Genomic DNA, 12,065 nt, shown 5'->3' on the forward strand with positions numbered 1-12,065 from the left:
ATTATTGATTAACCAGAGTAACCTGTTGGTGACATCAGCTGTTTATCACAGAGGTAATTATTGAGTTAGCTGCGTACTGATTGATTGCTGATTGGTCTACAGGAGAGCATTCTTTGTGCCCTGCCAGAATCTGACCTGCAGGAGTCAACAGTGAGCTTAGCAGCCAGGTGAGAAGAGAGGCATTGTGGGAAAATTCAGACTCCAGTGTAACTGCTTTGACTCGAGATTTTAAAAATAAAAATTGATTTTTTATCAGTCCGCATCGTCACGGGGTCAAAGGTGATGCCACAGATTTGATCACACTCCTCACTGTCAGGGCGAGTCCACAAGATGCACTCTGTTTCCCAGAATACTTTGCCTCAGTGAAGGACTGGATGAAGGTTCCTGACAGTCTCTTGGCACTCACCTGTCGGGTGATCTGATTGGTTAGCGTGCTGTTGCTTGGCAACAGATGGATGTATTCTTACCCTCCATCACCATAGAAACGAAGGCTTCAGTTTCTTCTTCACACATTCTTCACACATTTAAAAATAGACTCGGAGGACAGAGAGCTTGTGGCAGATCAGTAACTGATCAAGGATCAATGATGCGGTGCCACAGTGTGACTGAAACAGGTCTGAACAGCTGATGGACTCGATGACTTTGCTCTGTGGCTGTTTGGAGATGGTGACCTCTCACCTCAGCCTTAGATATCAATCACAACTGAAACGCTGATCAATTGATTGATCAGTGAGATGCTCACTATCCCTTAAACATAGTGAGCATCTCCTCATGTTTAAACTCAGTATTTCTCCTTTCAGTTCATCTTTTCATTGTTATTTCCTGTTTCATTTTGAAATTACCTCATGAACAGGTGTGGCTTTGTGCTCTCTGCAGGTTCCTCATTAAAGTGTCTTGTTCAGGATTAGTGCAGACTGCTAATTGCAGGTAAAATGCTGAGCTTTTCTTCCCGTCATCATCAAACACATATGAACATTCGTGTTTGTAACAGGAAGTACTTCAGTAGCAGTACATCCTGTCAAAATAAAGTAGTTTGAAAACAGCTCCAGAAGTATTGTAACTGTTTGAAATCACAAAAAACTGATGAAACTCACCTTGGATGTTTTTAAGTGTGATGTTGTTCAGGTCTCCATGGTTTCTGTCATTTTCATGGTGTTGGTAATGCTGCTCTAAAACCATCAGCTGACTGAAACGTTTAAAGAGTCAAACTCTGCTGCCATTAAGTGAAACTGGACGTGACAGTGATGTTACTCTGCAGTCACATTTCATCAAGTCTTTGTGTTTTGTTAAACCTTTATTTTAATACTGTTTCAGATTCCTGAAGAACCAGTGTCACACTAGTAATAGTAACTGTAATGTGATTACAGTAAGGTGTAGCAGCCGTGCTGCTACAGTCGTGTGTTTCGGTGTTGAATGTCCAGCAGATGTTCGGAGAAGTAGAAGGAAACACGTATGCTATAGAAAGGGTTTTAGGTAAGACGATGCAGCCCCACACCTGCAGTTCCTCTGGTGTCCAGCAGAGGCAGGGCTGAGTCATGCGTACAACCTGAAACAAACTGATTGGTCTCTTTCCTCGTTCATGACACCTGTACGGAGGGAGGATGCTTCTATGACTCACCTGTTTAAGAGTTGTGTGTTTATTGAAAACTTTACTGACACCGTGTCTATGGACAAACACGTGCAGGCATCGTTATACAGAGCTATTTGGTGATTGGACCTCCTGATGACACAAACCTGATTACAGGACACGAAAGCTGCTGTTTCCTTCCCCCACCCCCCCACCCCCAGCCCACGTACCACCGCTTTATCGAAGAAACAATTTGTGTAAAAGAAAAAAGCATCAATCAGTGTGGTTGCTATGGAAACTGGGGAGGCGCAGTGCTGGTGGCAGAGAAGAGAGAGATGTGCTCAGTTTTTCCTGATGAATCCGAGAGAAACAGATCCGATCAGCAGGAAGCACCCAGGTGAGAACTCATCTGTTCATTCATCATGTTCTTTCATGTTCATACCTGCCTGATGATATCATCACTACATGCCTGATGATGTCATTAGGCATGATTCCTCTGATGATGTCATCAGAGGAAGAGGAAGTTTATTTTGGAGGCAGCAGGTTATTGAAGAGTGATCAGCTGACTGGAACTTCCTGTCATGATGTAAACACTTGGAGTCTGAGGCCAACTGGAAGTGTTTGTGAGGGGGTACCTGAGTTGCACTGACTCACCTCAAGCAGGTGATGATGGCTGAACTCCTCAGAGGTGGAGGTGAGCCAGAGGAGCAGCAGGACAGCTCCTCACAGGCCTCCTTCTTGTCCCCTCGGTTTCATGGGTCAGACTTGTTTTTGTTGCCTCACGCAACAGCTTTGGGTTGTTCACCCTCGGGTGAACAACCCAAGGAGGTGGAAGAAGAATCAGGTGAGCGCCCGGACCTACCTGTGGATGGTCAGCTGATGTTCGCTCCTCACACCTTCACCCCACTCAGCTGTGATAGACAGTTAACCCCAGCAGCACAGCGTCTCAGCTGTTACTCAGTCATTGATCTTTAAAATAATTTAATTTCCCCAAATACTGACTGTATAATCTAGTTCAGGATTCAGTGTGTCTGTTTGTGTGTGTGTGTGTGTGTGTGTGTGTGTGTGTGTGACTTTAATAACCTGCTGCTGATGAATCTATGTGCAGGGTTTGACAGACGCTTTCAGGAAACATTTTCCTTCAATGGCGATGAAGGGCGGAGAGAACGTGGGGCGAGCGGAGAGCGTCAGCCTGAAAAGGAAGCTAAGGGGTCCTCTGAACATGCTGCTGCTAGGAAAAACCCGGAGCAGGAGTGAGGGGGAGGAGCCACTGGAGGTGGTGGAAAATGAAACCACGGCGAGACATTCAGACACCGCAGTTGAAAGAGCAGCTGACCTCAAAGAATTCAGTGGATTGGAGGGAGAGGCCCCACCCACAGGAACCTGCAGGGGACACTGCAGAAACAGGAGGAAGTGCAGGTGGTGGGGGAGGTTCTCCTCGGAGCTCATTTGCATCAGAAGGATACAGAAGAAAGTCGAGAAACAACCAGAGCAGCAGCAGGATTCAGAGGTGGAGCCTCAGTCACAGGACAAGAGAGCTAACAAGAGGGCATGGCCAAAGTTCAGGAAGTCCAGGAATTCATCGTACCAGCAGAGGGAGGAGGTGCAGGGGGAGGCCCAGAAAAAGCTGCACAGGTTCTTCATCAGAGGAAGAAATAGGCGCCCACAGGAAGACATGGTGGTGGTGGGAGTGGCTCAGATGGACACTGTTCAGGCAACTGTCATAGTGGAGACTAGCGTGGAGGCGGCACTGGATAGAGCTGCAACTGGGAGTCCAGGAGAACCAGCAGCAGGAGAAATGTATGAGGAGGTGAAGGAACATCGACCAGAGACCTTCCAAAGAGTTGATGAGGTCGATGACATCACCGTGGGGAGACCACTCAAGGTTTTCAGTGACTCTGCGGACGCTGGGTCATTCCTCCATAAGGAGCTTCAGAGCTCATTCCAGAGCTTCTCCTCCTCCCTTCAGGCACCGGCAAATGGTCCGTTCATTCGAATTGAGCTCTGCCCCCAGGAGAGGGAGGAGGAAGAGGAGGAGGAGTGCTGGGAGGGCAGCTCTTCCTCACAGAGCCACCTTATCCTCCACCTCCTCGGTTTTGACCACAGCGAGCAGCAGCTGCTTCAGATGGCTCACACGCTGGTCCGAGCTGCCATGAATGCCGCTGTGGATCAGCTGACCAGAGAACAGCAGAGCACCGCAAACTGTGTCCAGCGAGACCATGCTGAGGACGGGGAGGAGGCAGATATAGGGAGGAGGCGCTGCATACCCGAGTGAGTGTCTGCGCAGAACTTTATGTCAGGCGGAGAACAAACTGGAGCTAAAAGATGACACGAAGACGCTGACAAGCCATGATGGATCACGTGCAGAAGGAGATCAACACCTGCAGAAGGAGATCAACACCTGCAGGAAGGGATCAACACCTGCAGGAAAGGATCAACATCTGGAGGAGGAGATCGACAGCTGAATGATCATACAGAGTCCGTTTTTCTCTGGATCAACTAGATAAAGGTTACCTTTCTGCCTGAGAGTCACAACTCAGGGCTTATTGATGTTCTCTCGCCACCTTAGGCTCTGCTCGTGAATTATTGATCTGTATAAAGTCACATGTTCTGCTTTTCAGTCGTAGTGATGGTTTAAATAAATATGATCTTCCTCCTCTTAGAAACTTCGCGTCTCTTCTTAAAGCCACAGTTTAGAAATGATTTCTACAAGGAAAGGACAATCACAGAAAAGAGGTGTAAAAAAAAACAGAGGGCGTGGCCAAAGGTCAAGACCAGCTGATGTAATGAGCTCAGGCGTAGACAGGTGAGTGTTTGAATCAGAAAGCAGACTGAGAGGAAGAAAAGGATATTTAGAGGTCAGAGCAGCTGGAAGTGACATCACAAAAGAGCAGAGACTAATGAGCTAAACTCTGTACTGAAGGTCAAATGATGAGCTCTTTGGTTTCTTTCATGAGGACATAAACATATAACCATTCTCACCATGTGAACTCGAGGATGAATGGAGCTCCTTAAACTTGCATTTTCTCACCTCCTCTGGTCTGTGAGCAGATGAGCCATCTGTGCGAATTGGAATTGTGACATTAAAAAAAAACAATAATTGCTAAAGTAAATTAAATTTGTAGTTCTAAATAAATTCTAAATGCATTTAGGACGTTTTTTACTCACTTTATGTCTCTTCCACGATGTTATTTATTATCGTGTTATTATCAATTATGCAAATTAGGCAATGACTTCATTTAGCGACTTCTAGCGACTTTTAGGACAGCCAATAGCAATTTTCCTTACTGAGGAGTTGGCAACACTGCCCTTGCTGCCAGAGCGATGGTGGCTGAGACGCAGCGGAGCGGAGGTGTAAGTGCCTAGACATGTTAGCTGCATTTAACCTTCAGTTACTCTTTATATAGTTAGGTAGGAGTCAGACCATGTTTCTTTTTAGCTGAAAAACATTACACTCAGGTAACCTGCAGTGTTGAAAACTTTTCCGTCGATGTTTGCTACCCTACAATCCGCCCTACTCTGTAGTAAAATCAGCGACATCTGACTGTCCTGTTGCTCCCACTGAAATGTATTCAGCCTATTTAAAATCTAAAACTTAAAATTGTCCATAACCTACTGTTGTTACCACTGTCCTGTTTGAAATGGATACTAACTAGCTAACTGACTGAATGCCCATTAGCCTTATAACTCCCGTTGTGTGTGTGTGTGTACAGAGCGACAGCCAGGTTCATAATGGATATAAGGAAGTTTATTCAAAAAAGGAGCCACATTCAGGTAAAAGAGTAAAATCAAATGATCCATTTCTCAAGAATAATGTTGGATCAGTCTCAAAACGTTGAATCTGTTCATCTGGACATAGCGTTTTCAGTGGGAGAAACGTTTCATCACTCATCCAAGTGACTTCTTCAGTCTCAGCTGACTGCAGGTTTCCCCAAATCTTATAAACAGTACATTTGCATAATGACTGAAACCAGCCCACTGAAGGAAGAATGGGCTGGGAAGTCAGTTCCTTAATCTTAATTATGCAAATTCTCATGACCATTGATCAACAACCACTGACCAAAACCCACTGATGTGTGGTTCAGCCACAACTCTACTAAAACCTCAACCAGTAATAGGTAGGCCAATTTTGGACCGTCCAGTTGTCTGTATGACTGCCGCAGTACGTAGATCACAATTGCACACTATCAGAAAGTGCCAAACAGCCCTGGTGGAGTGAGGAACTGTAAAGAGAAGCAGAGTGCTCTGTTTATATTCTAAAAATATTTTAAGCTAGCTTGTTTCAAAGATTCTGTACAGCAGCTTTAAATGTCTTCCAAAAGCACACATACACTTATCAGTGTTTCTCAAACTTTTTACAGTGTGTACCACCTGAGAAAATGTCAAGCTCTCCCAAGTACCACTATGAAAGCATCAAACTCATAAATCTTACAACATAAAATTAGTATCTGTGTGTATTTTTAAACAACATTTTAAATTTAATGTTGCTGAAACAACAAAGTTGTTGGACGATGTCGGCGTAAATGTGCAGTCATATTCGTTGTGTTCCCACTAGTGCTGTCAGCGTTAATCTCAAATGAGGTTAACGCCACAACACGGCAAATCTCCGTTAACGAGCTACCGCAGATCGCCCCGTGCGTGGGGGTGGACGGCCAACACGTTAACGAGCTAACTGCGCTAATGCACTAGTTCCCACCAATGTGGGAACTAGTGGGAACTAATTGAGCATTGCGTGGCACATCCGACATACTGTTTTACTTCAGTCCATGACGCGCTTACCTTCAGGGTCATACGTCACATGAAAACCAAAATAGTTCCAAACGCCAGATCTGAATGAGGGTGGGGGAGGTTCAATTTGCCATGTTGCAAGGAGAGCTCAACTTCTGTCTCGCTAGCTTGCCCTGCGCTCAGTGAATCTGCGTTCGACTACTCTGCCTAGGCTGCACTGTCGAGCGCAGATCCACTGAGCACTCAACACAGACAGCATCGTCAGAAGGAAAGTTGATAAATTAAAAAATTTGTATTGTTCGATACATATGCGTACCGAACCGAAAGCACTGTATCGAACGGTTCAATATCGATACGAGTATCGTTGCACCATATATATATATCTATCTATATATATATAGATAGATATATATAGATATAGATATAGATATATATAGATATAGATATATAACAATTAGCTAATGTTGTTCATGAGACTAAAGTCATCTCACTTTGGTAATGTAAATATAATATGGCCAATATTATATTTATTGTCAGATTATTATGATATATATATATATATATATATATATATATATATATATATATATATATATATATATATATATATATATATATACATATATATATATACACACACACACATTTATTTTTAGGTCCATTCTGCTGCTGATGCATACTTTAGGTTTCTGAATATTAAACTTGTTTCTGCCTTTCATAGTGTGTGACCTGAAGGCCCTGAGTACTTTCTCCCACACTGAAAACACTGGAATGATAAAATTATTTGAACATTACCTAATAAGACTGATTCAGGACAGACAATTAGTTATTCTAAACTTTTCTAGCAGTCCTTCACAAACAGGGAACAGTCTGTCTATTCTCTCCATCTGTCAACTGCTGCTGGCTCTTCCTCCTCCTCTTCCTCACACACTGCTGAGTTTGTTCTGGTGGATCATCAGGGGTGCAAAGCCTCACAGATGATGTGCAGCAGTGGGTCCCTCAGTCTGTCCTCACTCTGGACACTTGCAGTTGTCATACATGGAAATCAAATGTGTGAGAAGCTGCAGGATTCAAACACAAGTGTAACTTATAAATACATGTTCAGACTTTTATTACACAATCAGAGAGAAGGAAAAATAGAGAGAGTGCAGGACAGACAGACAGGTGACAGTCTCAGGTATATACACTGCTACAAAACAGCACAAGAGAAGGAGGATTTAGTGTTTGTGTTATTACGAGTGCTAAACAAGAAGAGTTCCCAGATGGTAAAGTGGACACATGTGTGACTCCTGTGATTAAAGCATCTTTCTTTCAGCTTAACGAGTGAACCATCAGCTCGTTCAAACACACGTTAAAGTCCGTTTGGCTCGACACCACCGAACAGAAGCAGCAATATAACATAGCTAACATTAACAGTGCAGTGAATCCTGCTTGTGCTGTGATATTCAGGACTGCAAACCGAGCAGCATCACTGACTTTCAGCTCGTGTTTGTGGATATATTACTGACTTTAATTATCCAGAAAATCAGCGCATTCTCTGTAAGATTAAGGCCAACTATTGAACGGCGTATATTTTAAAGTAAAGGCTTTAAAACAAAGTAAATGTTGAAAGTACAAACATCGCTAATGTCACATAACTTTGCCGGCATGTGACCAACAGTAATGTTTTAATGTTCTTCATTATTAAACACACACAAATCATTTGTGCCACTCCAAAAATGTATTTCTGTACACTATGAGATAAAGGAGAACAACAGCCTGATACCTGCAGGCCTGACAACAGGAGATGTATCACTCCTGTAACACCTGTAACATTCAGTAGTTGCCTCATTGTTCACACACAACAAAACTATTGACTACACTACACACTAACTACACAGGATTTTCGCTAAACGTCGCAAATCTCTCACATCTCAAAACACTGCTGTCATTCCTAAAACTTCCCCCTTCCTAAACAACTAAATGCCATGTTGCCATATCATTTTTTGATTCGTCGACATGGTACATTTTTCCACCAATAGGAAAGGGTGGGAGTTTTTTGGTTTTGTTTTTGCTCACAGGCAGAGAGCGTTTTCCAGTGTTTTCCTTATAAAACACAGTTTTTACCGTTTCTTCCCGCAGTAAATATAAACAATGATAGTATTCAGGAAAAAAACAAACATTGCATATATTTTTATCATAACTCTGGTTTTACGTGACCTATCAACACAATTTAAAAACTGGTATAAAGTCCACATTTTTTCTGTCAATTGTTCCGTCTGTCCTGCTCACATCTCCAATGGTTGTACGCGTTGTCATTAACGTGGCTTCACTCCACATCAGCCACGCCGCTTTGCTAACTAAAACACTGGTGCACATAAGGACGCTGTCATAGCCTGTCAACGACGTTGATTAGCTGCGTATATACAAATGTGAATCGCATTATTGGCTGGACTATGGGATAAGATGGCGTCATTGTAATCCCATACAGGAGCAGCCAGTCACTTACTGACTAACGCTGCAAAACAGAATTGTTAAAGTATTGTTACAGCCAGTGGGCTGGGCTTATGTTTAGGTTTTTCTGTTACCTGTTTCTTGCAGGTAGGTGGAGCTGACCCAATTATAGATGCAGCACACCTGAGAAGGCCAGCCTCAGTGTATAAAGACACCTCGACTCTCTCCGTCTGGCACCCATCAAGTTCATTTGAGGCTTCAGTTATGGCTGTTTTGTCCTTTAAATTGTGTTTAAGTTGCTTCACCTTATTTTCATTAAATATATCTTACAGCGTTTAAAAGCCTGTGTGTGGTCTCCCACTTGCTTGTCACTTCCTTTGAGCCGGGTTGTGACAGTATTAATTGTAATTTCAATTCGGGTTAGATTTTTTTTTTTTGTGCGCAACGCAGATTTTCTGTGAGCAGAGACCATGCCAGCAGTGCACAATTGCGCACGTGCGCAGCTTAGAGGGAACATTGCTCTTCGGCCGCTGCGCTTCAGGCATCTGCCATTTTTTTCCAAACAAAATATCCGCACTCACCGCCACGCTATGAATTGTGGGATGTATGGGACCACGAAGTCTACGCCAGACCACACTTCAAATTTGGGAAAATGAAGGGCGCATTTGAAGTACACTTCGAATTGGGACACCCTTCATCGCGTCACTGTGACGTAATTGGCCTGCCTGGAGCTGTGTCCCAAAATGTGGGAAAAAAAGGCTGTTGCTCATTTTAATTCAATGAAAATAACTTATACAGTCATGTGAACTAACATACAAAGTCTGTGCCACCACAGCACAGCAAATTACTGGGAAGTCATGAGCCATAATGAGTCTGTTAGAAGTGCAGAGGCTGACTGAGTGCTGTCACCATAAGTCATTTTATATTGGCATTTTCTATGAATGACACATCACCAGGAGGAGTGGCATTGAATTGGTTAAGGAGTTATTTAGAAAATAGGTCGCAATATGTACATTATCTCGGCAACACCTCTGAAAGATTGAAGATTGTATGTGGCGTTCCTCAAGGTTCTATTTTGGGACCTAAACTTTTTAATTTATATATTAATGATATCTGTGACGTATCAAAAAGGTTAAATTCTTTTTTATTTGCAGATGACACAAATTTTTATTGCTCTGGAGAGAATTTGAAAGATTTGGTTGAAATTATGACTTCTGAGATGTTAAGATTAAAAATATGGTTTGATGTAAATAAATTATCTTTGAATCTGACAAATGATGAGATGAGATGAATATTTGACGTGGAAATCACATATTGAGTATATTAGAAGGAAGATGGTTAAAAACATTTATATTTTGGGAAATGTAAGAGATATATTAGACTATAAAACAATGCGCATTTTATATTTTTCATTGTTTTTCTCATATTTTAGTTACTGTATTGAAGTCTGGGGGAATACATATGAGAATACTATAAAACCTCTAAACTTATTACAGAAGAAAGTTATACGAATGATTCATAATGTTAAATATAGAGAACATACAAATAAATTATTTATAAAATCGAAATTATTAAAATTAGGAGATTTAGTAAAATTACAGACACTATTAATTATGTTTAAGGCTAAAAATAATATTTTGCCCTTTAAGTTACAAAGAGTATTTTTATTGTGTTCAGGGGGAGAAGATAGTAGAAGGAAATTTTATTTTAAGCATCAGTTAGCTAGGACTACACAAAGATTAATGAGTCCAACGGTTAGGGGTATGCGACTGTGGAACTCACTTCATTATAATTTAAAGAATTGTATAAATTTACATTGTTTTAAAAAGTGTTACATGCTTAAAACGATAACTCAATATGAAGAATGTGAATGAAATTGGAGTTCATTGAAAAAGGATCCATTATAATTTTTGTTTTATTTATTTTAATTTTAATTTTTCTCCTTGTTACTATGTGGAGTGGTATATTCTGATTGTAAATTTGTTGTTTGGTTTGGGTTAGGATCTGAGATAAATGTTAATGTTGGTTTGTTCCCTGATTTTTGGAAATAAATGAAATGAAATGAAATGTAGGCTGCATCTTTCGGAGGACCCTGCCTTCGCGGTCTACGTGGGCCAGGTCCTTGGAAGACCAAGAAGGCCAGAAGTGCGAGGCTGTGAAATGGGACAGTCTTGCACTTCTGGCCTGGCGCCTGTTGCTCGGTCAGGCCTCTTCTGGGGCGCGGGGGGCCCTCGGGCCTTCGGCCTCTGGGCCTGCGGCTCGGTTCACTCTGGCACAGCTGGCTGCCGGCAGAGACGGCGGGCACGCCGGTGCAGCCCCCTATAGCTTCTGCTCGGTGGCTACTGGGTGACCCCTCATCTGGGGATCCTCAGCCCTTCCCATGAGGGTGGCACAGATGCCCCTCCGGTGGTCCTCCTTGGGCTCTCGCACTCTGGGGCCTCTGGATGTCTGGAGCCTGGATCTCCTCCATGCCTGCTTCATGCCCTGGGGGACAGGGCTATGGCTCTCTACATCCTCTTGCAGACCATTACATGGAGAAACCATTTGAATACAAGCGCGCTGATCCACACAGGTGTGCACACGGGTGTTCACTGTTCGTAGACTTAAATTACACCTTTCTTGACTGCTACTTCAAAGCACATTGTGCGCTGTCTGTCCTGCGTGCTGCACAACAACATTCAATATTTAGTATTTACTGCTGTTTACACTTAGCTAGATTAATGCGATGGTGTTGTGTTTAGTATGTTGCTTTGTTTTTTTTTTGCTTGTTTTCTATTCTTTCTTTCTCAACAGGTGATCCAGGAGAATTTTTTTTTCCCCTTTCTCACTGTCCCTCTCCCCTTCTGTTTTTCTTTTCCTTCCTCTTTCTTTCTCCCTTTCCTATCCCTCACTCATGTCTGTCCCGTCTGTAACAACTGAAAATAAAATAAAATTAATAATAAAAACAAAGGTTGATCAAATGGACCAATACGGCAATGCCATGATGATCCATTTGGCAAAATAAATCCACTGGGTATTCTTGTTGGTCTTCAGACAACAATTCTGACGGCTAAAGAACCAAATGGGACAGGCAAAAAAAAAAAAAAAGAAATGGGACAGTCTAGCCTTCAGATTTACGTCACCGCTGTCTCGGTGGAGTTTAATAAACTCAGCTGTCTTCTCCTTGCTATCTAAAATACAACAGGACACTCGGGTAAATTCTCGACCGTCTCACACTTCTGTGTAATCCGTTTTCTGTTTGACGTTTATTCAGCTGTGTGAAAATCCCAGAGGAACCCACCCGATGGATTAATAAAGTTTTATTTAATCTAATCTAATAACTTTGATCTCAGCCAAA

General features: G+C 42.5%; 1 protein-coding gene and 1 long non-coding RNA gene across 2 annotated transcripts in view; one reads left to right on the plus strand and one right to left on the minus strand.

Annotated features, from left to right (window-relative positions):
• The window catches only part of LOC146502259 (uncharacterized), a 172,723-nt gene that overhangs the window by 19,631 nt on the left and 141,027 nt on the right, over nt 1–12,065 (minus strand). The window lies entirely within an intron of this gene.
• LOC146502262 (uncharacterized) lies at nt 750–6,672 on the plus strand. Its single transcript, XM_085133459.1, has 2 exons — nt 750–1,964; nt 2,676–6,672. The coding sequence occupies exon 2, from the start codon at nt 2,712–2,714 to the stop codon at nt 3,840–3,842; it is 1,131 nt and encodes a 376-aa protein (XP_084989585.1). The 5' UTR covers nt 750–1,964; nt 2,676–2,711; the 3' UTR covers nt 3,843–6,672.

This window comes from Neolamprologus multifasciatus, chromosome 15, assembly GCF_963576455.1.
Source record: "Neolamprologus multifasciatus chromosome 15, fNeoMul1.2, whole genome shotgun sequence".
Lineage (NCBI taxonomy): Eukaryota > Metazoa > Chordata > Actinopteri > Cichliformes > Cichlidae > Neolamprologus > Neolamprologus multifasciatus.

Bases quoted from the DNA above. Each gene is read 5' to 3' on its own strand.
- LOC146502262 (XM_085133459.1), top strand. From the start codon at position 2,712: ATGGCGATGAAGGGCGGAGAGAACGTGGGGCGAGCGGAGAGCGTCAGC.